Raw genomic sequence first — 27517 nt, forward strand, 5'->3', positions numbered from 1 at the left:
AGTCACTTGACCCCCATTGCCTACCCTTACCACTCTTCCACCTATAAGTCAATACACAGAAGTTAAGGGTTTAAAGTTTAAAAAAAAAAAAAAAAGTTTGCCCATCACTGGTCTACATACATTACCTGGTATGAGAGGGCTTAACAGACTTAGAAATGTTTGTGGGTTTCCTTAGCTTATGTACCCACTTTGGTTCTGTGTTTTGAATTCTGTACTCTGAATTCTGCCCTTTAGGTAAAGAGTAACATATTCTCTCTCTCTGTGTCTCTGTCTTTCTGTCCTTCTCTCACTCTCACTCTCTCTCATTTAATCCTCTTGGGCTTTCAGTTTTTTCATCTCTAAAATGAAAAGATTTAACTATGACCTATGAGGGCCATTCTAGCTCTAGATCTAGGCTCCTATGGTCTCTGAGTGTTCAGGCTGATAAAACCAGAATTCTATCCAAATGTAGCCTTCCTTAATTTTAGTCCTAGCATTATTTTGCATAGAATATAACCGGCTTAATATTAATATTATATTATAAGAATAATTCAAATGGACTTAATAGCATGCTGTTTACTGTAGTCAGTTTCAACAGTAGGGAATCATCTTGCAAAAAAGGAATTAAGAGAAATTTGGAAATATTAAAATTAATAATTTGGATAAATGGTAATACACATACTTGAGAATTAAGTCTATAGACTCCAGAAAGAGCTCATTTTTCTAACCAGTCTGATTTCTAATGATAATGAGATCAGATAGGTATTAGAATAATTCTTCTTGACACTTATTTGAAAACATAGACATTTAAATTAGAAATCAGCCATCATCTTCTTTTTAAAGGATTGAATGGTAAGACCAATCTCTAAGATATGATATATACTCGTAGATACATATAATACATGAGCACATGTCTATATGTGTGTTTGTATATTATATATATATATGTATGTGTCTGTGTATATATATTTCATATATGGGGGAGAATGGAGGAAATACTTGCGTATACTCAGAAACAAATCATATAATTTCTCCTACTTTTGATTATCCAAAACATTTTAGAAGGCAAAGCAAAAACAAAATAAATCCTCCAAAAGAATATAAGCTCCTTGAGGGCAATGTTTATTTCATTTTTGTCTTTGTATTCCCTGTACCTAGCTAATGACTGGCATATTGTAAACACTCAATAAATGATTTTTTGATTGAATTAAAATAATCAAGTTTGGCCCTGAAAAAGAGGTGAGAAAATGCACTTCCCTCTTCATAAAAGTAAAGGACTATGAGTGTGGATCATTATACATACTGTCAGACTTGGTTAATGGATTAATTTTGTTAAACTGCATTTTTTCCCTATCATTTCTGTCCTTTGTTACAGGAGGTAGTTCTCTGGGGAGAGGAGAGAAGAGGTATACATTTGGAAATGAAGGTGATATAAAAACAAAAGATAACAAAAAATTAGAACCACAGACACATACTATTAACACTTTGGAAAGTCTAGGGCCAAATTTTGTCATTTCCATTATAGTCCATGGGAAGTTAATGCATTCTTTTAGCAACATTTTGGAGTTTAGTGGAATACACTGATATATGAAAGGAAAACTGCTGGTCATGGCGGTCAAAGGCTGCACTGAAAACATTGAATCATAAATTACTTGAGTTAAGATTCACTTTTTGGTAATGAAGACTTGCTGTTGTCTCTCTGAGAATGACCTAATGCTGTTGAATTGTCATTACAAAACATTTAATCCCTGTAGAAGGAAGCAGGAAGAATATTCACAGGCTTCAGCAGTATTTACTAATTGTTAAATGACAGGAGGAAAATTAGAAATTACAGAAATGACTGGAAACACTCACCTCCACACAGATGAGACACACACATACTTATACAGGGAATAGCAGCCAAGACAAACAAATAGCAGTGGAGTGCGTCCTGTTGGCATCATGCTTCTGGCATTGCTATAACTACATAGAAAACAAGTGATACTAACATGAAGTGCATAAAAACATCTGTTCTGGGACCTGTGGGACTTTACTCACAAAACTGTTATAAAATCTTTGGGGGGCAAAAGTATTTCCATGTATCTATGCAGATGCTCTCCTCGAAGGAAGAAAGAAAAAAAAATGGAAAAAAGTGTTGAGTTGAAAAGATACTAGTGGAGAAGAGGAAATGCCACTCAATTCATTTTGATTTCTAAACGTTCAAATGTGACATCAGTTTTCCCTTTTTATAAATTAAACAGAAGAGGGCTGCTTTTTTTTGAAAGCTACATGTATTGCTTTGCTTATGGCTTCTCATCACCACAGAGCACTTAAATTATTGTATGTGAAGTTTTTAAAAAATTCACTCGGTAAGCTGTGGTAATGTGCAAAAGGATACTGGGTAAGAGTTTGTTTTGATTTGCTAGGAAAACATTTTCTGCCCTTGGAAAAGAAATAATTTAGACTTCTATTTGTTTATAGCCAAAGACTTATGAAAGGTTCTGTATACTTACTTGGGTTAATGTAGCTTTGAAATGCTCTAATCCACATTGTGTGGGAAGTTGCACAATTTGGGTTGAATTATCATTCAGGATGTTCCTCATTAGAGAGCCCAGATTTACCTCCTTCCCACGCCTCCCAGAGATTAGTTTACATTTATTACTGTAAAATATCTACATCAAGCATGGTGAGTTGTAGGCAGTGGGAATAAACTAGCTTTCAGACCTTCTTGCTTCATTCTCTTTTTTGGATGCCATATTCTGGATGTGCCACTTCATCAAGTTCCATATTTTAAAAATTTAATATTAATTGATTTGCTATTATAGGCGAGGCCTGATTCAGGTTCAGCTTTGTGCCTAGAATGAAATGAAACAAGATCCTTGTATGTACCTAAAAATTAACAAAAAGAAATTTACTTAACCATAGCATGGAAAAGATTCTCAGCAAAAGACACAGCATTGATTCAGTTTTACACAACTTCTGTGTGTCTCTGCTCACCATGCTGATGTGCTAGTCAAGCCTGAGGAAAAGCTGATTTCTTCTCTCTTGGGTTTGGTACCAGGGCCACCAGGAAGCTAAATCAGTGTTTTGCCTGTTAGCCTGCTAGATCAATTAAGTCTCAAGGATGATGGAGGTACCATTTAAAGAAAAACGAGTTCAGCCCAAATGGAATAGGGCCTTGGGAAAAACTAGCCCATTCTTCATGGCAGGAATATTGTAGTAAACATTGTTCCTACTACATCCCACCCCTTGCAGGCAAGACTGACAAGGTTTTCTAGAGCAATAGTGTCAAACACAAATGGAAACAGATACCTGCCGTGTAATGCCTTAGAATGCCACAACTTGCCATTATTGATGTCATATTGCATTTTTTTGTCAAACATTTTTCAGTTATATGTTCATTGGGTTTGGGCCACACTAGGGAGTTTTGCAGACTCCACGTTTGACACCTCCGTTCTAGAGTAGTGTCTCTAAGTAGTCCTAACATTGTTCTTGGACAATTCTGCACTCTAGAGCTGGGAAACTTTTCCTAGGCAGCTCTAGAGAAGGAAGAGAAAAGCCCAAACAGAAAGATAACCAAAACAAACCAAGAAACAGTGAACTTGGTGATGCCTAATGTAGAGGAGAATGAAGAACAGAAACCCTAGGCTTTACCTCGCACTTCAGAAAAACTGAATTCCCTCTCTTAAGAGTCTGGTCCTGTGCTGGGCAACGGCCCCTCTCTGCAGGTCACAGTGGCTCTCCTGGGTCATATTGTAATGAGGATGGGGATCAGGGCTGCAGAGCCTTCCATGGCTCTTCCACATCTCGGGGAGACTCATCTGAAGAAAAGTAGCTCAGATCATCATCACCCTTGCATGGAGCCTATTCCAATCCCAAGGTCAGTGCTAAGAAGTGGCCTGTAACACCACCACACAGGGTTTCCCAGGCCACCAGAGAGGCCCCCTGCTCACTGGGAATCCTACAGCAAGAACACCTCTTCCTGGGAGATGGACCTTCTCAGGGCCTCTGCTAAGAGGCTGTGCCAGAAGAGTTTCACTTTGCTCCTTTCTCCAAGTCATTCTAATCTAATCTAATCTAATCCTGTTAACTAATGCCAACCATCATTGTTGAAGCCTAACCCAGGCTAATCTGGTGGTTTCAACTCAAGAATGGAACAGCAAGAGAAACTCATACACCATTTAGCAATTAATAAAAGAAGCAGCATGGAAAAGATAGTCAATGATACAACATCGATTCAGTTGAATGCAGCTTCCAATCCCCTGTGTTGGCCACTTTGGAATGTCAAGCCTGGGGGAGAAGCTCCCAACTCCTAGTTTTCTCTGATTTGTATCTCAATTGCCAAGGAGTTTGTGAATGATCAAGTCTTAATCTCATAGACCAATTAGTTCTCAAGGAAGTTAAAGAAAAACTAGCCTACCTTAAATGTAGTTGGTGTGCTTAGGAAAAATTTTTCCTTCAGGACCTCAGGAAAAATTAACACAGCCTCTGTGGCAGAAGCCCTCATAGTTATGCTTCTACCACCATTGTTTGCCCACAAGAAATAGCAGTTTTGCTTTCAAATCATATATTGACAAAATTTTGAATAATATTTTAAATGATGATACTAAGAGCAAATGACAAGGTAGCCATTTTTCAGGGCAAGTAATTAAAAAATGAGAATATTTATTTTTCCACTTTTCTACAGGTGGAGGTAAATAATAAAACATTTTTGTTTGCTGCTATATTTTAAGTTTTGCTTAAAAGGCTTCTTCATCCTATGTTGCTCTTTTTAACTAGCAATATTTTTATATTTGCATCAGTCTTTGGTTGACTCTTTGGTAAAGTTAAGATTCCCTTAGGCCATTTCTATGTAGAGCATTTATCCTGGATAGTTCTCTGTGGAGGAAAAGAATAAATTTTCTCCCATCGAACTTCCAAGTTCACTTCCACCTACGGGAGTAGGTGATGAATTAAGAGACATTCTGACTCAGTAACTGAAACTATGACAAGTGGCCAAGGGAAGAGTCATGTAATATTGCTTACATATGCCAAAGAAGGAGCACATTTCTGCTTCTGGACCTGGGCTGCCAAATCACCTAAACTAAGTGTTTATAGAGTATTGGTGCAAAGGTTTCTCAGTACATCTAAAGCTAGAGAAAAATACTTTCCCTATTTCTTAATCAGTCAATAAACATTTAAGTGCCTACTATGTGCCAGGCACTATGCTAAGTGCTAGAAAAAATTTTAAAAAGAGGTAAAAAGGGAGCCCCTGCCCTCAAGAAGCTTATAATCTAATGGAAGGGACACAATGCAAAACAAATATATACAGAGCAAACTATATATATAATATATATATGCATATATATAATAAATAGGAAATAATAAAAAGAGGAAGTAAAAGGAGTTAGGGAAGACTTTCTGTAGAAGGTGGCCTGGGAGAGAAATAATGGATCAATGGACTGGAGGGCATGGTGCAAATAAACAGTAGAGTTCTGGAAGGAAAGACAGAGGAAAGGGGAGAAAGTCAATAGATTATGGTCAATTAAGAGCATTTCAGAATTCTTGAACAAAGAGGTGGTACATTTATGGATATTGATAAGATCAAAGGTATGACCATCTTTGTGTGTTGCTGAAGTGAGGTGAAGGGGCAGTTCATGGGAGGTGAGTGGTTGGGGAATTTGAGAAAGAATCACTATGTATGTTAAAGTCCCCTACTATGAGGGCGCAGGAGTTGAAGATAAGAGGAAAATTGTAAGTCAGGTATCAAACTCTTTGAGGAAGGAAGGGGAGTGATCTGTAGTCTATAGACGGTAACTACCAGGATATGGATTGAGTGGTAGATATGAATAACTTTCTCTCAAAGGAAGAGTTTCCCCAGTAATGGTAGTGGTTGCTTTGGTAAATTCCTGGGTTTGTCCCTTTCCTTAGGGGATATGTTCAACCTTAGCACATCCATTGTCTAGGGTCTTCTCACCCAAGGAGACAGTCTTCCTCTATACACCATATACAAGGTATCCTACTCACCTCACTCATCAAATTTTGTGAATTCTTAGAGACACCAGGTATCTAAAAACCAAGTAGTGATGACTGCATTCTGTGGACACCTTCATATTACAAAAGAACTATTTTGCACAAGTCTGTAGGTTCTTTTAAATGAGACATCGGTAATTTTCTAATTTCCTATTGCCTAACTCCCTCCATTTAGTAACTAAAATAATTATATTTGTATTTTGCTTTAATATTTGCAGAGCACTATTATATACACCATCTCATTTGAGTCTAACAATAATCCTATGAGGTAGCACAGATATTCTTAGCACCATCTTATAGTTGAGGAAATTGAAGGTCAAAGGTGAACTGACTTATCAATGGCCACAGAAGCATAAAGAAAATTTGAACCCAGCTCTTCCTGACTCCAAATTCAACACTCAAGAGGAAAGCACATCATTTCCTACCTCTCTAGAGAGAAAAATGGCTCCCAAAGGTTGTTTGGTTTTTTTTTTTATTCAAGGGAGGTGAAAGAGTATTATATTTTATTCAGAAGTTAAACCATCCTTATAACATTTTAGCAAAATTTTTACAAAGACATCATAGATAGATATGAGATAGATAGGAAAAAGACTTTTTATATAATTGTATTCTTAGCTATGAGTTAACTGTAGAGTGGGTAAGAACATTTAGAGTGTGTAGGTACATTTAAATTATGTAAACATATGTTGTTGGAGGAGGAGCTATAGACAAATCCTGATAATGTGCTGAATGAAAGACAGTACTGCCTTTCAGCCTGCTGGCAGCCCTGCAAAAAATTCCTTAGTGATGACAGCCAGTTTGACAGTGCAAGAGAGAAATAAAATGTAGAGTGAAAAAATCCACAAGATTTTGCAGAAGCTGAAATACTTCACATATTTTCTGAGATCTGGACTTGATTATGTATATACAATTAGAGATTAGAGATTTGATATGAAATTAGAACAGGTGCCATTGGTTTATTGGACTGAGCCAGTTCGTGGGCTCCAAGAGTTATATAATCATTCCATGCCAGGTCTTCAATTAATTGAATGCCTTACTTCCAAAGCTTGCTTCTGTTCCAGTCTAACCCAACAAGCATTCATTTAGCAATGGCTTTGTGCAGGGCATTCTATTAGGTGCTAGAGATGCAAAGACATTTTTTAAGTAGTCCCTGCCTTTGAGGAACTTACAAAAACAACACACAGAACAGTGCATCCATGATCCTCTAAGATGGGAGAGAAAGCTACCAGCCAGAGGATCAGAAAGGACTTCCCATAGGAAGCATGGGGACTTAGACTTGAAGAAAGATAGGGAAAGAGGTTCCTTCCAAGGATGGGGGAAAGCTTATGCTACCTTTTCCACACTATCTCACAGAATCCCTTTTCCTTCAAACTGCAGCTCAGGTATGACCTTCTACACAAAACCTGGACTGATGCCCATACCCCAGTTGTTAGTGCCCTCCTTAGTAACTACTTTGTATTCACTCTGTGTGTATTCTGTATACACTTAGATGTGTACACATGTTGTCTTCCCCCATAACCAAATGTAAGCTCCCTGAATGTAAAGAGTGACCTATTCCTTGGATTTTTATCTCAGAGCACGTAGTAGGCACTAATGCTTGTTGATTGTCTGGTTCATAGAAGTAGAAGATAGAATGCCAAATTTTGGGAATAGCAAGGAGGCCATTTTGGCTGCCACAGTGTATAAAGGAGAATAATGTGAGCCACTTCCTAGCTGTGTGACCCTGGGCAAGTCACTCAACACTCACTGTCTAGCCCTTACCACTCTTCTGCCTTGGAACCAAGAAATACCGTATTGATTCTAAGGCAGAAGGTAAGAGTTTTATTTAAGGGAAAAAAAAAAAAGGAGAGTAATGTGAAATATGCTTACAAAGATCAGATGGAGCCAGATTTTGAAGGGTTTTCATTGCCAAGGTAAGGAGTTTGATTCTTGGGGTTTGGGGGCAAGGTGTTAAGAGTGAGAGGTAGCATTTTTTTTTTGCCTTACCTCTTCCTGAACTTCCTGTACAACAACCTAGAAAGTTCGCCCAACTAAATTCTGGTCAGGAAAGCTAACAAAAAGTCACTATGGGTCGTTTCCCTAATCATTAGGAAGATAGAGAGGTTTACAGGCTCCCCAGGAGTTCAGCAGCAGCAGCAAGGCGCAACCTAGGACTCAATCCAATGGGATTAAACATCTCAGCAGAAAGCTATCCCAGGAGCCCCCTATGCCAGCACTGAATGCCATCTGGCAGCCCATTACCCAGTTCCAACCTGTAGTTCTAGTGCTCAGAGGAGTGGTTAGAAGAGAGAAGGGCCCAACTTATGGACGGAGCAAGAACAAGTTCCAGCAATAGATGTGGGGCTCTAGGCCCAAGAAGAGAGAGCAGAGCCTCAGCTCTAGCCTTTAGCTGTGCATGTAAGCCTACAGTGGGATAAACTAGGACGGGAGACCAAAACCGAAAGAGAGCCAGCAATTTAGTCTCCAAATATGCAGATGCTCCTGCAGACTATCTGTGACTGAGTCTAGCAATAGTCTGTGGAAATTCAGTTACCCTTAAGCCAGCAGATACAAGCCAGGTCCAGAATTTGCAGAGTGGAGGGCAGTGAGCAGACCTCTTCCCAGATCATGCCATTTTGGAAACACTGAAAACTTAGAAGCCTCCACTGTGCTGTGAGAGCAGCAGAAATACATAAAAAGAAGCTCAGGTTAGACATCACCTCATTTCCCCCAGAGGTAAGCAGAGCCCAACACTAGCATAACATCTAATCTCAAGAAATATGTTGGGATATGGGAGGAGAAATGCAAAAGCAAAACATATGACATTACTTATCACATGTATATATGGGTATGTGATTTGGGGTTTAGGCTTTAAAAAATCACTCTATAGCAAAAATGAAATATGCAAATAGATATCAAGTGATAACATTTGTATAACCCAGTGGAATTGCTTGTTGGCTCTTGGAGGGGGGAGGGAAGAGAGGACAGAAAGATAATGAATCATGTAAACATTGAAAAATATTTTTAAAAATTAAAAATTCTAAAAATATATGTTAGAAAAATGAGCAAACAAACAAACAAAAAGAACCTGACCATAACAAGCAACTATGGTGACAAGGAAGCTCATGACATAAACAATGAAGACAATGACTTGAAAACATCTATAAACATTATTCACACGAAGTGTAAGAGCTCAGTTATCAAAGTTTTGATGGCTGTGTAGATCATCCACATGGCTAAGCTGGGAAATCTTGCCTCTTTCTAGACAAAGTTGTATTAGAGGCACATCTTGAGCCTTAAGAAATTGCCTTATGTTGACTAATTGATAATGGCTGGAGGAACTGGAATTGGCAATGATGAGCAAAGAAATTGCTCATTCCTTAAGAGGAATGTTGTGTGTTGGGGAACATGAAAGAAGGTATATCAAGTACTAAAGAAAGTAGCCAATAATGCAGTATCTTTTGGGGAGAACCAGGTATCTATGAATGCAGGAGATAGAATAAGTAACAGAAGAGATGTAGGGAAATGTGCTTATGAGATTCCAGAGGGGCACTGGAAAGGGAGGGCAGAGGATCAAAAGGACACAGAAGGGGGGCAGCTGGGTAGCTCAGTGGAGTGAGAGTCGGGCCTAGAGACAGGAGGTCCTAGGTTCAAACCCGGCCTCAGCCACTTCCCAGCTGTGTGACCCTGGGCAAGTCACTTGACCCCCATTGCCCACCCTTACCAATCTTCCATCTATAAGACAATACACCGAAGTACAAGGGTTTAAAAAAAAAAAAAAAGGACACAGAAGGACAGAGGTAGCTAGAGATGAAAGAGTAAGAAGTGAAAACAAGGAAAAGTCATTTTTACTTAGGCAAAAGGCAATTTGACATTCTAATTCTTTGATGAGGAAGAGTCAGGATTTGTTAGACACAGAATGGGAAGGGGATACCATTTGATTTTGGACACAACAATCCACTCTTGATCATAGAATGGTGAACTTGGCATCAATCATCTTTTAAAAATTTTTTTTTCAATTACATGTAAAATTTTTAAACTGTTTTTAAAGTTTTGAGTTCCAAATTCTCTAATTTTCTCCCTCTTCAACCTCCTCATTGAGAAAGCAAGCAATTGATGTAGGTTATACATGTGCAGTAATGTAAAACATTTCTATATTAAAAAAAGATGAGAAAAATAAAATATTAAAAATATGCTTTGATTGCATTCAGACTTCATCAATTCTTTCTCTGGAGATGAATATCATTTTTATCATGAATCCTTCAGAATTTTCTTACATTACTGAATTGCTAAGAATAGTGAAGTCATTTTCAGTTGATCATTGAACAATATTGCTGTTACTAGGTACAACATTCTCCTGGTTCTGCTAGTTCACTTTGCATCAGCATGTAAATCTTTCCAGGTTTTTCCGTCAGTTTTCTCTTAAGTACCAGGGAAGAGGGGCTATTGGGTCAGGTATATGAATCTATAAATCTTGTGATCAGGTGCCCCCATAGTTAGAATGCCCCTTTGCCTCAGCCCTAAAGAGCTGAGATGATGTTCCATCAAAAGATTCCCTGATAGTGTAGTTAGATTTTATGCGTGGTGTCAGAAGCACTGCTCTGGCTCTTAGACTGTAGCCCTCTACATTGCATTAGTACCAGCAGAGGATTTAGAGCTTGGTAAAGACTATGTCCCAAGGCACCCAGGTGACAGAAGATGAAGAGGGACACTAAATTGCTTCCATTTTTCGGTGAAATATGAGACAATGCTCTCAGCTAAGAGGAACAAGGAAGGGGGAGCTGTGGTGAGTGGGATGGTGGATTAAGGAGATAGCTTAGAGGATTGTCTTGCCTTCACAAGGGCTCAGTTGAAATTATGTCACATAAATTTGTAGTGGAAGCAGTCAACATGTCTTCATCATTTTCTCAGCTTTGTTCAGCAGCAGATGGAGGGAGTAACACAAGGCTGAGGCTCAGAAAGGCAAGGTATTTGATAGGATGGGGGAAAGAGACTCAAGGGAAGAGGTCAACGGAGATTTGGACTGCTCCATCAAGGGGTCAAGATGAGGGGAAGAGAGTATAACTTTGCACGTGTTATGGCCTACAAGATAAGTGAGGGATAGAAGGATTGGAGGTCATGTTGTTCAGTTGTTATAGTTATGACTGACTCTTTGTGTAGCTGAGGGGGGTGTGGAGGAATAGGTCCTGGGGACTGTTAAGTCCTTGAGAGGAGAGAGCTACAAGGAAGCTGGCAATTCTCCCAGCCATAGGTGAGATAGAGAGGGTGGTCATTCCTAGCACAGCCTTCGTAAAAGCCAAAGGCACCCACAGGAACCCAGAGCAGGCCAGAATATTAAAGGCATGAAGACTAGCATGCAGGAAGTCAAAAAATAAGCTAGAACTCAATGGGAATGAACATTAGAGATTGAGTTAAGAAGTTGGTGTCTTATCCCAAATCCCAAAGGGAGTCACTAGAGATTCTTGAGCAGCAGAATGATGTGATCTCACCTATGCTTTAGGAACACCCATTTGGAAGCTATGGAAAGGGATCAGAGATAAAGAAAAAAAGGCACAGCCAATTAGGAGGCCATTGTGGTAGTCCAGATGAAAGGGAATGAGGCTTCTGGGTTTGTACCCCAAAGAGGTAATAAAGAAACATATTTGTACAAAAATATTCATAGCTGTGCCTTTTGTGGTGACAAAAAATTGGAAAATGAGGGGGTGTCCCTCCATTGGGAAATCGTTGAACAAATTGTAGTATATAATGTTGATGAAATACTATTGTGTTATAAGGAATGATGATGAACTGCTTGATTTCCATATGAGCTGGAAAGACCTCCATGAACTGATATGGAGTGAAATGAGCAGAGCCAGGAGAACATTGTACACAGAGATTCAAATACTGTGGACTGATCAAATGCAATAGACTTTACTGCTTGCAGTAATGCAATGACCCAGGACATTTCTGAGGGATTTATGAGAAAGATGCTGTCCACATCCACAGAAAGAACTGTGGGAGCAGAAATGCAGATGAAAAACATATGATTGATCATGATGGGGATATGATTAGGAGTTTGGGGCTTTAAAAGATCACTTTATTACAAATATGAATAATATGGAAATGGGTTTTGGGCAATAATACACATATAACCTGGTGGAACTGCTCATCAGCTCTGGGAGGGGGAGGGAAAGAACATGAAACATGTAACCATGGAAAAATATTCCAAGTAAAGAAAGAAATTTTTTAAAAGGGCCTGGGCTAGGGCAGCATCTTCATGGAAAGGGCTGAAGGGAGACTTTGTCAAGAGAAAACTGACAAGACTCAGCAGCTGTTTGGGGGTGAGCAGGGAGGAGGGAAGCAAGTGTCTGAGATGATGCTAAAATCATGGGCCTGGATAACAAGAAAGGTGGTCTCGATCATTGTAATTTTTGAAATACATTGATGTTGTAGTTATAAATGACAGGACTCAAGGACTCACTGGAGCTAAGTGGACCTAATGACCATGGACGTTTGCCAGTGTCCTGACTCATTCTGACCCTGTGTTAAATGTGTGACTGGTCATTGCTCTTGATCAGCCCAGGCTCCTAGAGGCTGAATACCAGCACCCATTTCTGAGACACCCCAATTATGAGTTACAGCACCCCATCAGTTTCTGGTCCCATCGAGGGAACTCCTACACCTGAGTCTGGTATTGATAAGTAGTCTGGGGACTCTCCCCACCATCTCTGCATCCCAATAGAAATGTCCCTTCCCATCCCTGGTTCTCAGTCAAATCCCTCTCTAAGGCAGACTTCCCCAGACTCCACTCTGAGCATATGTTCCCAGAGTTTTATACACCTCTCCCAAACATGAGTAATATATGAAGATCCAGGGAGGATGTAGTCTGGCCCTGTGTGGCTAAATGTCCTATTTGTGTTGCCACAGAATGTGTGTGTGTGTATAGTTTTTGCCTGCTAGCTGAACTGCAAAATAATAAAGCTCATGCTTGTACTAGATTCCCAAGTACCAATTTTCTATAAATCTTCAAACCCAGATCTTTATTCTAACCTAAATCAAAAGATAGCCAGAGAGGGCAGCTGGGTAGCTCAGTGGAGTGAGAGTCGGGCCTAGAGACAGGAGGTCCTAGGTTCAAACCCGGCCTCAGCCACTTCCCAGCTGTGTGACCCTGGGCAAGTCACTTGACCCCCATGCCCACCCTTACCAATCTTCCACCTAAGAGACAATACACCGAAGTACAAGGGTTAAAAAAAAAAAAAAAAAGATAGCCAGAGAAATGGGGATACCCTTGACAGAAAGAGGGAAATGAGGGAGAAGAGAAAATTGGGCTATGAATGGGAGTTGGGGGGAAATAGGGAGATAACGAGTTTTGTTTGGGACACATTGAGTTTGAGATGCCTGTAGTTTATTTAGTTGAAAATGTCTAATATGAAGTTGGTGATATGGAACTAAAGTTAAAGAGAGAGACATGGGCTGAATTGAAGGATCTGGGAGTCATCTACATCGAGGTAAGAAATGGCTCTGTGAGAGGCGATGAGATTAGCAAAAGAGAGGGTGGAGGAAGAGACAAAGGCTCAAGACAGCATTCTGGAGTGTACCCCTAATAGGAGGCAAGACAAGAATGGCAATACTTGGAGGAAATTGGGAAGGAATCAGCTGGACAGATGGAAAGAGAACCAAGAGAGGAATATCGTGAAAACCCAGAGAGGATGTAGTCAACAGGTCCAAATGCTACAGAGAGAACAAGACAAGAAGACTGAGAAAATTTGTCTACTAATTTGTTAATTAATAAATCAATTAATATAAAAATAAATTTTAAAACAACAAATAAATAATTACTAATAATTATCTTAATTGGCCTATTTCTGATTATTGATGATCCAAAAGAGATCAATTTCAGTTGAGATATGAGATAAACACCAAATTACAAGGTATTTAGAAGTGAATATAAATATATATAATGATACAGTTATATAGAAGTGAATATATGCAGTATAGCGGGTTTTTCCAGGAAGTATAAAAAAGTGAAGAGAGATATAGGAGAGTAGCGTAAGAAGGTGGTGAGATCGGGTGAAATTTTTTAAGAACAAGGAGATCTAAGCATGTTTGTAGGCAGCAGGGAAAGAACCAGTGAATAAGGAAAGCTTGAGAAATAGGGGGATCTAAGAGGTAAGCTTCTGGAGGAAAAAGGATGAGATAGAATCAAGGGCACAAGTTGAGGGTTCAAGCCAAAAGAAAAGTTTGTTGTGGTTCAGTTGTTTTGGTCGTGTCTGACTCTTTATGACCCCATTTTTTTCGCAAAGATACTAACTAGAGTGGTTTGCCATTTTTTTCTCCAGCTCATTTTATAGATGAGGAAACTGAGGGAAATAGGGTTACTCAAGCTAGTAAGTGTCTGAGACTTCATTTGAACTCAGGTCTTCCTGACTCCAGGCCTGGTGATCTGTGCCATGTAGCTATACCTGAAGAAGAAATTCAGGTAAATAAGTTAAAAGGAGGCTAATAAAATTCAGTCAACCAAAGAAAAAGGTGAGGGAAATGGTGCCAAAGACCATTTGTATCAGCTATTGTTAAAGTCACCTGGGGATTTATAGCTAACTGGAGTGTGGATCCGTGGATTCCTCACTGATTTAAAAAAAAAAAAAAAAAAAAGTGGGGGTGGGGGGATAGTTGAATTCTTACTCAGAGAAATAACAGTTTGGAAAGTGGACAAGAGTGTCAACAAGATATGTAGATCTTATCATTATTGCATTTTTGGTGCCTCCCAGATATCCAGCCTAGACTCCACCACCCTGTCAACACCCTTCACCAACCCACGCATCATAAAGTATATCAACACCTCAGAAATATCTAGCCCTTGTGGAAGGTTGTGCCTCCCAAAAGCTCTTGGATGAGCTCACAGATAGCTTCTTCCTTGTAGTTCCTTGTAGTTCCCTTGCTAATAGTGATCTGACTGCTGCTAGATCTAGGTAAAGAGGGAGCTGCTGCTATTAATGCTGACCAAATACAAACTTACCCAAGCTGGAAAAGCCTAACCCTTTAAAAAGAGAAAGAAAATGTTATCACTAAATACACTACAAGTATCCCAAAATCAATATATTCCCAAACAAAGTTCATTATCCCCTTACTTCTCCCCAACTCCCAATCACAGCCCAATTTTTCCTTCTTCCCAATTTCCCTCTTTCTGTCAAGAGTATCCTCATTTCTCTAGTTGTCTCATGCTTTAAGTTAGACCAAAGATCTAGGTTTGAAGACTTACAGAAAATTTTTCTGCAATCTTCACTGACAAACTATCCCAAATCGTAAACAGTCATCATTAGAATACCTTGTCTTCAAGTTAGTTGTTTATAGGTTTGCCAATAAAAGTTCTTATGGTGTTTGCGTATATGTTAGAGAATAACCAGTATTCCATATAATTCTTTTTGGTGGTAGGCCCTTTACCCCAAGGAAAATCCTCATAGCTTTAACATCATATCTAATGTCTCACCAAGTCATATATTCTGCTGTAAAAAAGCAAGTAGAGCACACTCTCCACCTTCCTAAAATACAGTGTGTCCCAAAGTGTTCGTGCAGCTTTAAACTATTAAAACTCAAAGATTTCAGGGACACCCAAAGTGTCTTTGTTCCCTGGAACACTGTCTCAGATGTGTGGGTTTTGCCAAACTGCTCTTTATTCCTCTTTCTTCTTAAACCTCGATCACAAGGGAATGTTGTTTGTCCTTCTTTTTCAAAAAAGGACCAATGATATCACAGGGTGATGTCTTGATTTGTGTGTGAACTGAATTTCAGGGAGGCAGAAATTGCACCAAGACTTGAGCCTCACTCTCTCTGCCAGTCATCAAAGTCCAGTAGAAAGACCAAAGTCAAGATGGATTGGTGATACATACAGTGGATGTCCTTGGTTTCTTAAATGTCCAATCAAGCTCAGAGGGAGATGAAACAAAGATTCAAAATGTGACAAAAACAGAAGTTTATAAATATATATGTGTGTGTGTGTATATCTACACACATATATATACATACCCATATATATGTACATATACCCATACATACATACCCAGACAATACTTGTGTGTAGAGTCATACATGCATTTAAGTTGGCAGAGGGTATTCAGAATGACAAAAAGTGGCTGATGTCATGTATGACTGCTGCTTTTACATGCACATTGTCATTCCTATCATATTGAAATGAATGATTTTTTTCACATTCTTCTTTTCTAGGCTGCTTTAAATGCCTTGAAACAATTTTCAGAGCAAGGTCTTGACCCACTAGAAGGAGCAATAAAAATTGAAAATGGACCTTTCGAACAGTAGGTACTATTTCTGTCATTTCTCTGGTTTCTGATATTCTGTTTGCAGTTAGGGTTGTGCAAGGTATTCCGTACAAGTATGATCCACTAAAAGCAATAAAAATATAAACTTCTTGAGGAGAGGGACTGTTTTTTGGCTTGTCATTGTATCTCAGGCTCCTAGCACAATGCAAGGCACATAGCTGCATGGTAACTGCTTACTGAATTAAAGTGAACTACCTCAAGACACAAAATCATGTTATTAGCTTTTTAAGTTACTGTTTATTTAAGGTAAATGGAAATAACCCAAACAACTCACAAACCTCCTATTAACAATTTGTTGGATTGAGAGTCAGGCCGAGAGGTGGAAGGCCCTGGGTTCAAATCTGACCTCAGTCACTTCTTAACTGTGTGACCCTAGGCAAGTTACTTAACCCTCATTGCCTATCCCTTGCGACTCTTCTATGAGAGTAATGGTTAAAAAAAATTGTGAAAGATTTGAGTGGCTTTAATATTTATTTCTGGAGTTTTATGCCTGTTCATTCAACAATTTTATTGTAAATTTTGTTGACTCGTGAAAAACATGTAGAGTCAAATGGTGGGATAGAGGGGGAGGTTGGGTGGGAAGAGTGGTATAATGGAAAAACTGCAGGGCTTGGAGTCAGAGATGCAGGTTTGGTTATTTGTCATCCATGTAACCTTGGGCAAATTATTTATCAGCCCCAAACTCACCCATCAAATGAAGTGGTAGATCAGATAATCTTAAACCCTCACCTATATCCAAATCTATGACTCCATTGTAATCCTCTTGGTCTTCTAAATCAAACTCATGATCATCTTGATTTTTTCATTGATATTTTATCTTTATTTTCAAGGGTTAGTGTTTGCTTTTTAATGTACAAATTTTAATGAATTAACACCAAACAGACCAAGAGCAAACAGAACACTTAGAAGTAACGATGAGATAAGAAATGCTCCTACCAGATATTTAGAAGGCCCTCTAAGTGGTATGTAAAATAGAGGAATGAGGCAAAAAGGTTGGGAAGAGATATTTCTCACCTTTGCTGACGTCTGTTGTCCAAATCTGTCACCTTCTCTCTCCTCCCATACCCAAAGTGTTGCTGAAATGGGACCATTTGTTTTGCTGGTGCTGACTGAAACAAAAACCAACTAAGTAAATTACTGCTTTCTCTTAGTTCTGAAGTTTACGTCACCTTTTTAAAAATTTCATTGTTTGTTTTTTTTGTTGCCCTTTGTAAGAAATTAAAGTTGTAATCCACAGATAGTTGATATTGTCTTAAAATTTTGAGGGCAATTGTGCTTTTGCATGATAGCACTCTAGGTTTTAAGCATAATTTCTTAGATTTTCCCATGAAATATGTTTTAAGAGAGAACTATCATTGGATATTTAAAATGCTTTATTTAGAAAATTATACCTAGAGGTTACACATGATTCTAGTAAAATTATTCTCTGGTTACTGTAGAAATGTAAAAAACAAATAGCACTTGGTGAAATGTGTAACATAGATCATAATATGATGAGAAAACCTTTGGAAAAAAAGAAATGGCGTTTTAAGTTTTCTATAGATTGGCAACAATTTATAAGTTAATTTAATCAAAAACATTTCCACATGATCTCATCAGCAGACTATCTGAGCATAAATATTGTTGTTTCACTTTAAAATGTCACTTTTGTGGTGACCTTTGAATCTTATGTGCCATCTGCTAATAAACATGTCTTAAGATGTGCAACCCTGGACCTTAAGCTCTTGTTAATGTATTAATCTTTCAGACAAGCCAAGCATCTGGGAGAGAAAGCAGACAATAAACAGACTAACTCAGGCACCATGGCTCATGACTGCAAGGATTCAAAGGCTGTCGTCTAGGAGCTTCCCAGCACCCACGGCTGCCACTGCATCCTTATAAACCTGTCAACACGCAATAGGGTGTATGTGTTCAAGGAAATGAATGACTAATACCATTATTTGAGTCCTATGTGAAGACAACACTATTCTAGCATAAGAGATAATATACATGGTACTGTTTATTCAACTGGGGAAAAATAAAACTTTGAGCATTTTCCTTGGAACTTGATATCAAATCATAACTCATTTGCCCAGGGGCAGCCGAAATCGGATCGTGCTACTGGAGCTTAAAATAACAATTAGTGAAAAGTGTTAGAAAAAAAGAGATCAAGTTTAAAATCTATTAATAGTGAAGAAAGGATGGATTTGGTTCACTTAGGATGATTTTTTTTCATAGTATAGTTTTAAGTTCAGCTCTACTTTTTTTAAAAATAATGTTTGAATATTTTTAAATTAACCAATGACAGTGCTGTGAAAACTGTAGTTGTCTTCATATATAACTTATCTTTTTATGCAATCATATGCATTCTTCATGCAATATGAATACATATGACATTACGATGCACTACTCAAAAATTGTATGCAAACAGAAGTTTTAAATCATGACAAATATTTGCTTCAAACAGGAACTGATATTAGGAAAAATCAGTTAGAACCTACTCTAGGGAAAAGCAGTCAGGGCATTGGAGCTCCATCATTCCATTAACAACGAACGAGGTATCTCACCCCCAAGGGGACATTTCCCCTTGAGTCCACACTTTGTTGTGAGAAGCACACCTCACACCCAATTCTGTGTTTTGTGTCAACTGAGTGCTAGGAGGAACTGAATTCCAACCTGGGATTGTAGACAGATTTGAAATAAAATAATATTGTGGGAAAGATAAAAACAACAACAACAACAACAAAACAGAAATGTTGAGGAAATGTAAAGATCATTTTGGCCCTGTGAGCCCCAGAGCTGTACCCCAATTCTGTACCCGCATGTTGGGATTCCACGTGTGGCCAAACATTAAAACCATGTCAGTCCATATGCAAGTTGTTGTCATTTTTCTTTCACTCTTATTTGAAATATCCACCCGATGAAATGTGGAAAAAATCACCTCCTTGATTAGTCATGATGTACAGAAATGTAATGAGCCACATCCTTGGTCCATGAGGCCTTACCTGGGAAACCTCGTGGCTGGGCCAGTGCCCTTGACCAAGCACGCTAATCTTCACACTCACCCTTTCTCTTTAGTGATTTTCAAATCTTACATAATAAGAAAACAATATATAATATAACTGCTTGACCCGGCATGACAATAGGAATACAATTATGTAAGATTTCACAAGCAAAACCACCACAAATCATGATCTGGCTGACTCACACGCGACTGGAGAATAAACAAACATAAGGAAATAACTCCAGGGTTATTTTTAATTAGTACCATGTGGGGAAGTCCAACAGTATTTGGAGGGTTAGGTACCCTTAGAGGAAATAGGTCTGGTTACAAAAAGGTATGTGCTCGTGGAAATAACAAAGCATCTGTTAAATTGTGGCTTACAAAAGGAGTTTTAAGGAGCATTTGGTCTTGTAAGATTCAAGGGTCTCAGCCAAAGCACCCCTCCGGAAGGAGCACTCTTCCCATCCGATGGGAGCCAGTAGAAACTCGGGCTAAGGACCCATAGCAACTAACTTAAGGGGGGGAAAGATACACTTGTTGATCTCCCTAGAGACATAGATTATTAAGAGCAGGGTTCAAGAGTAGATTTAATCTTCAGTTTACTAAATGCAATAAACATAGGCTAACTTCTGCAGCAGTCAGCCTAGAATAACACAAACACAATCTCTTTTGTGGGAGGGTGATGAGCTCAGAAACAAACAAAACTAATCATTTCCCAAGACTGAAATATTTAAAGCATTTAGCTCTCTGGTCATCCTATAGTCTCAGCATCCTCAGGGTGCTGACTCACCTCTGGAACACACCAGAGTGAAGAAGATATCAATGAAATAGAAAAAGTAAAGATAGAAGAGGCATTCAAAATCTCCTTTCCTCTTTCGATTTTAAAAGCCCCTAAAAATCTGAATTCCCCTCCTCCCCCCGCCCCGCCATCTTTCCCAGGGAAATGCTGGTTTTCTTTGGATTAAATTAGTGATGCATAGGAATGGATCTGCCAAGAGTCAGTGCATGGAAGTACACGATGCTATATATCATTAGTGGGGAAACCATTAACTAGATTTATTGAGAGAATATTTCTTCAGCACAAAGAGATCTTTTGATGAAAAATGGAACTCATTATTCTTTAAAGGAATACAGATTGACTTATCTCCTTTATCAATTACAGTCTCTGCTTTCAGCTTTTCTCAATCAGTATTGGACTTTGTAGTCACTTCCCAGTGTCAAGACCAGCATGTTTTATAAAATGGTCTGGTTTACTATTTCAATCTGGAAATGTAATACTGAATCCCTTTAGAACTTGGGTTGTCCCCTTCCAGTACAACTTTCCAAAGATTCAGCATGGAGATGTCATGGATCACACTGTGACACAGCTATTCCTATTATTTCCTTACGTGACCTCCTCAAGGGATTATTCTGGCATTCTTTCTAGCAAATATTCTTAAAAGTAGGGTTCTGAAAACATTCACTGGTTTCCTGAACACACAGAAAAATAAAAACAGGCCCATGGAAAATATACTTTATTTTCCAGAGACTGACAAGATTCCTTTTCCCAGTCACTCCTGATGACCCAATAAAACTTGATGTAGTTGTTCACTTTGGGGTCTTTTCCCCCAAAACTCTTACACTGGATAGAGATGCCATGGAGCCTCCTAGTTACTATATATTTAACATTCACAGTGTTTATTTAAAATCCAATTTTTGATAATTACCTATTATTAGCCAAGAATAATGAAGACTTTTAATGTTTTACCGACAGATAATAGAAAACTGTCATGGCAACCATTTTTGTGGTTTTTGTTTGTTTTGAGTATTGACCTATTACACGGTTCTGGAGTAAGGATTGCCTGGAATGATGTAGTATTGTGCGATGAAGATAAGAAAGCACCTAAACTCACTGCCATATATCCCAAAATGTCCCAGGGAGACTTGCTAAACCCTCTGCTTGTTGGTTGCCTGAGCCAAGAATCCCATAATAACATTGAGGCTTCTTATTGAGACCTTCATAGGTCCAGGATGCCCTCAGTCATCCCCAGGGCCTTGTTATAAACCAGTCCCCACTCCCCCCCACCCCAGCTCCTCTTGGCTTCTGGGCAAACAATGGGTGTGGGAACCGTCTAGCGGGCCCAGGCCTGGAGCAGACCCCTACCTTTGGCAACTTGGACCATATCACTCCCAATCCACACTTACAAGGCATTCCAACAGGGTCCTGAACATCTTTAATGTTACACAAAGGACCCCAGCAGCTCAAATGTGGCAAAGTATGAAGGAAACATTTCTGCCAGTTAATGGCCAACCATCTTCAAAGACTTCCACAAAACTAATTGCCCAGCACAATCTCTTATCTACTCTTGGGCAGCTCACCATCCAAATAAAAAAACACATTTATTAAGTGATCACTATTAAGCTCTTACGTCTCAAATGAAAAAAACAAACAAACAAACCAAAGAAACACAATTCCTACCCACAAGGAGCTTCAATTCTAATAGGAGAAAAGAAGCCAAGGAAGTGAGGGATGCCAGGAAGGGATGGCTTGGCTGGCGAAGTCACAAGGACGGTGAATGGAATCATAAGACAATTGACTCAACCTTTCTAAGAATGATGGTTCTGATTTGATCAAAAGGAAACAAAATATATTCACGCACACACACACACACACATTTCCTGATCAAGAGGTTTCGTGTCATGTTTGATGTTAAAGAGCTCAAAGTAAACTATTTATTTCAAGCCACCATCAAACCCCAAATACAAGTAAGCTTTTTTTTAAGGCATTAACTTGGAACCAATTGGTTCCAAGACAAAAGAATAATAAGGGTTAGGCAATTGGAATTAAATGACTTGCCTAGGGTCCCACAGCTAGGAAGTGTCTCAGGTCAGTTTTGAACCTAGTTTCCAGACCTGGCTCTCTCTCCACTGAACCACCTAGCTGCCCCACAAGTAAAATTTTAGAAGTCAGCTCACCTCTGACAGATGTGAGCTTGTATGAGCTCAGCCATGTACTTGAATCCAGTTTAAATTAATAGTTTGGGTTGCCTCATTCTAAAGAGTTTGAACTATTAGACAGATGGAGCATTTAGACTGAAATAAAGAACCAGGTCTCTCTTCACCAGCTCAAAATTCAATCTAGTTTCTTACCAAGAAAAGTAAATCTGCCCATCGCGCAGGGTCTCTTGTCAGGGAAGGCCAGAATCTTGGTGGCTTGGAACAAGGACTGCTTTTGAAGTCCTGAAAATAAAATAACAATAGTTATGATAGCAATAATAATAGTAATAGCTAGTATTTAGGTAGCACTTTAAGGTTTGAAAAAGCACTTTATTATATTCCATCTGAGGTTTACAACAACTCTGAGAAGTGAGTGCTATTATCCTAATTTCACAGTTGAGGAAACTGAGATAGGGGCTAAATGACTTGTTCAGGGTCATACAGCTAAATAGGTGTTTACTACTGGTCACTAGTAAGTATCTAGAGCTAATGCAGGGCTTAAATTTAGGTTTCCTGACTCTAGGTTCAATGGACCACCTCTGAGGAACAATAGCGGACTGTGTAATCAGCAGTTGATACTATGTTGGACACTTGGTACACTTGAGAGATCATTGTGGGTTGGCTGTTTGGTGACTAATAAGGATGGCTGTAATCTAAATAAATGAATGAAACATGTGTTTATTGAGTGTTAATCATGTCCTGGGCTCCGTACTGGGCTCTTAGGAAGCAAAGAGAAGACATGACATGAGTCCTGCCCACAGGGAGCTTGCGTTTTCATGGGGAAAGAAGTATGTGGGAGAAGGGCCAGAGGAGGAATGTTTGGGCTTCAGGAGAAATCCCATCCTTTAGGAGGGATGGCACAGTGCAATGGAATACAGAGGACAGGTTTGAGGTGTGAGCCATTCCAATCTTCTAAACATTTATTAAGCATCTCTGTTCAAAATACTATGCTATGCCCTAGGAATACAAAGTCAACAGAAAAGAGTCCCTGCCTTCCAGAAGCTTACAGTTGGAAGAGACACTTACATTCTCTTTTTAAAATTTTAATTTAAATTTATTTTAAAAATTAAATTAAAATTTATTTTTAAATTTTAATTTGATGTAAAATTATAAAATTAAATTATTATTTTTTAAAATGTTTAAACCCTTAACTTCTGTCTTAGAATCTACACTAGTTCCAAGGCAGTAGAGTGGTAAAGGTGAGGCAAAGGAGATGAAGTGACTTGCCTAGGATCACACAACAAAAAGCCCTTAAACCAGATTTGAAGTTAGGACCTCTCATCTCTAGGCCACCTGGGCCACCTAGTTGCCCCCTAGCAACTTACTTTCTAAATGCCACCTGACCCTTGTTAGTCATTTAAGTTAAGGAGTTAGTCATTTAAGCATTGTGATCCTAATTTTTCTCATCCATAAAAGACATCCTTCACCTCACTAATTTGGGAAGCATGGGAGCGCCTTGGAAATGAGATTGTTTAAGTGGACTTGTAATCAGGAACAGATCCCACCTCAGACATTCACTGTAGAACCCTGGGCAAGTGACTTAATTTCTTTTGGCCTTAGTTTCCTGATCTGTAAAATGGAGATGGACTACAGACCTTTAAGGAGCCTTCTAGCTCTAAATCTATTATCCTATGATCCTATAAATTGCACAGGATTATCTAATTGCTAGCTACCATTCAGACACTTGTAATTTGCTAAGATTTCATTATTTCAACTGGTTGGTCCCTGGATTCATGTTTACAATCATTGTAGCATGATTGTTGGATTGTTTTTATATGTTTGGAAAATTAAATGACAGTGGGGGAGATTTCTATTACTATGAAAATAAATATGATTAAACAAGGTGGTCTGTAGTGAGTTACAGTACACAGAATTAATTCCATTTCAGATTCGGATGATCTCATCAACTATTCTTTTGGTTGGCAATTTCGCCATAACCTGCTAGATTGAATTATTTCCTTGTCATTCTGTCTGTTCTATAACCAAGAACACATTGTGTCTCTTGGCTGCCTCTAGAAGCATGAGAACAAATGCCTGAGATTGTCTGATGGTTTTGGGCATCAAATTCAATGGTGTGTCTCAGAGGGTCAATTGTTTAATTTTAAAAGGTGCTTTGTTGTAAAAAGACTAACAGGGAGGGGGCAGCTGGGTAGCTCAGTGGATTGAGAGCCAGGCCTAGAGACGGGAGGTCCTAGGTTCAAATATGACCTCAGACACTTCCTAGCTGTGTGACCCTGGGCAACTCACTTGACCCCCATTGCCTACCCTTACCACTCTTCTGCCTTGGAGCCAATACACAGTATTGACTCCAAGATGGAAGAGGTAAGGGTTTAAAAAAAAAAAAAAGACTAGCAGGGAGGAGAGAGAAGAGGGAAGACCATGAACTAAATGACAAAGTACACAGGTGACTCTCATGTTCAGAATGCATCAATCAATGAATGAACATATTAAACCCCTGCAATGTTTCTGGGGCAACTAGGTGGCACAGTGAATGGATTGCCAGGCCTGGAGTCAGGAAGACTCACCATCCTGAGTTTAAATCTGGCCCCAGACACTTCCTAGATGTTTGATCCTGGATCAGTGATTCCCAAAGTGGGTGCCACCGCCCCCTGGTGGGTGCTACAGCGATGCAGGGGGGCAGTGACGGCCACAGGTACATTTATCTTTCCTATTAATTGCTATTAAAATTTTAAAAAAAATTAATTTCCAGGGGCGCTAAGTAATATTTTTTCTGGAAAGGGGGTGATAGGCCAAAAAAGTTTGAGAACCACTGCCCTGGATGAATCACTTCACCCTGTTTGCCAAAGTTACCTCATTTATAAAAGGAGCTAGAGAAGGAAATGGCAAAGTACTCCAGTATCTTGTCAAGAAAACCTCAAGTAAGGTCACAAAGAGTCAGACACAACTGAAAATAACTGAAGAGCAACAAAATAATGTTTCAAGAACTGAGCTAAGGATGCAAAAGTGAGGCAGTCCCTGCCCTTGAGGAACTTACATTTGATTGAGTAGGGGAGGCCTGGATTTAAGTAATTAATTTAAGTAAAGTAAATTAATGATTACTTAAAAATTTAAGTAGATTACATATTTACCTGATACACAAACTTAGTACATGCTCTAAATACGATCTATGGAGAAGAGACATTAACAATTCAAAAAAATCAGTAAAGTCTTCTTGAAGGAAGTGGCATCTGAGTTGTCTTGAAGTCAGTCAGTCAACAAGCATTCTGTTTACTCTGTGTCAGCAAGGAGAAAGGAAGAAAAGCAAAAACCAGTCCCGGCCCTCAAAGCTCACAATCTAATGAGGGAGACAAGCAAACAAGCTAGATAGAAGATAAAGAGGGACAAAAGGAAACAACAGAGGGGAGGGAAGACACTAGAATTAAGGGGGATTAGGCTAGACTTCCAGTAGAAGGTGAGATGTTATCTGGAACTTGAAGTAAGCCAGAGAAACCAGGAGATCAGGGTTCAATATCTGGCCAGCATTGTTAACAGTGAGACATTCCAACCAGGATTGCTCTCTAGCAGTGAGTCATAAACTGCAATGGACCATGTGGATATGGACCAAGAAACAACCTCTTTGTGTCTGCACAATGGAAAGAGCTGGTCAGCCATCTGTGTACTTGATCACATGGAATGCCACACTCAAGATGTCTTCATCATGGAGTTGTAAACTGATTCAACCATTCTGGAGGGTAATTTGGAACTATGCCCAAAGGGCTTTAAATGACTTCCTGCCCTTTGATCCAGCCATACCACTGCTGGGTTTGTACCCCAAAGAGATAATAAGGAAAAAGACTGGTACAAAAATATTCATAGCCACACTCTTTGTGGTAGCAAAAAATTGGAAAATGAGGGGATGCCCTTCAATTGGGGAACGGATGAATAAATTGTGGTATCTGTTGGTGATGGAATACTATTGTGCTCAAAGGAATAATGAAATGGAGGGATTCCATGTGAACTGGAACAACCTTCAGGAATGGAATTTTCTGCGAAAGGAACAGAACCAAGAGAACATTGTACACTGAGACGGATACACTGGTACAATTGAATTTAATAGACGTCTCTACTACCAGCAATGCAATGGCCTAGGACAATCCAGAGCAGTGATTCCCAAAGTGGGTGCTACTGCCCCCTGGTGGGTGCTTGCAGCAATAATCCAGGAGAGGCGGTGATGGCCACAGGTGCATTTATCTTTCCTATTAATTGCTATTAAAATTTTTAAAAAATTAATTTCCAGGGGGCTAAGTAATATTTTTTCTGGAAAGGGGGCAGTAGGCCAAAAAAGTTTGGGAACCACTGATGCAGAGGAACTTATGAGAAAGAACATTATCCACATCTAGAGAGAACCGTGGGAGCAGAAATGCAGATTTGAAGTTAAAAGATCACTCTACTGCAAATATGGATAACAATGGAAATAGGTTTTGAACAATGATACATGTATAATCCAGTGGAATTGCTTGTCAGCAGGGGGGGAGGGATGGGAGGAATCATGAATCATGTAACCATGGAAAATATCCTCTAAAAAAATGTTGGAAATTGTTTTTACATGTAATTGGGGGAAAATAAAATACAATTTAATACCTCAAAAAAAAATCTTCATCATAGCAAGTACCCCAACCCTAAGGAACAGTGGTACTCCCATTCTACCTTCATCCAAAAGAACCATCTCAGAGACCTGATAGGACCTAGCCAGTCACTGTTCCTTCTGCCATTTCATCTGATCATAGGCTCATAGAGTTGGAATTAGACAAGAATTCAGAGAATTCTAAAGTTTTTACTATTTAAGGATATTGAAGCTTCATGAAATGAAGTGACTTGATGACATAGAGAAGATTTAATACCATATCCTCTGATTCCAAATCCAGCATCCTTTGTCCTACCTACAATACCTCCTTAAAAATTATGGTTTTCGATTCTAGATAGAGAAGGTAAAGGCAGAAACTTTCCTGAGCTCTCCCAAATTCCCCTCTAAACAACTTTAAAAAGAATAAATCAAACTTAATTCTGGAGCAGCAGAACCAAAAAAAGGACAAAGTGAAATATTTTTCCTGCCAAAGTCAATTTAGAAGGTTGGCAGGAAAGATCTGTCTCATTGGTCTGATAGTGGAACCAGTAGTAGGGATTGGGGAGGACCGAGAATCAGCAGCAGCAGCAGTGGCAGCAATGGCTTCTGGAGCTCTCAACCCACAGATAGTAAGGGTATAGGAAAACTGGTCAAAAGGAGATTACAGGGGACCCTTTGCTGGTACTATGTGCAGACTCTGTTGCATTCCCCATACCTGGTCCCAAGTAATAG

At 39.1% G+C, this 27517-nt stretch overlaps 1 protein-coding gene across 1 annotated transcript in view; it reads left to right on the forward strand.

Moving 5' to 3' along the window:
* STAU2 (staufen double-stranded RNA binding protein 2) overlaps positions 1-18269 on the forward strand; it is a 364991-nt gene extending 346722 nt beyond the window's left edge. The window contains exons 10-11 of the mRNA XM_044665848.1: positions 16150-16238; positions 18010-18269. Coding sequence (XP_044521783.1) covers positions 16150-16238; positions 18010-18103 — 183 coding nt within the window. The 3' untranslated portion in view covers positions 18104-18269. The remainder of the gene's footprint in view (positions 1-16149; positions 16239-18009) is intronic.
* Positions 18270-27517: the final 9248 nt, after the last annotated feature.

Source organism: Gracilinanus agilis, chromosome 1 (genome assembly GCF_016433145.1).
Source record: "Gracilinanus agilis isolate LMUSP501 chromosome 1, AgileGrace, whole genome shotgun sequence".
In the NCBI taxonomy this organism is placed as follows: domain Eukaryota; kingdom Metazoa; phylum Chordata; class Mammalia; order Didelphimorphia; family Didelphidae; genus Gracilinanus; species Gracilinanus agilis.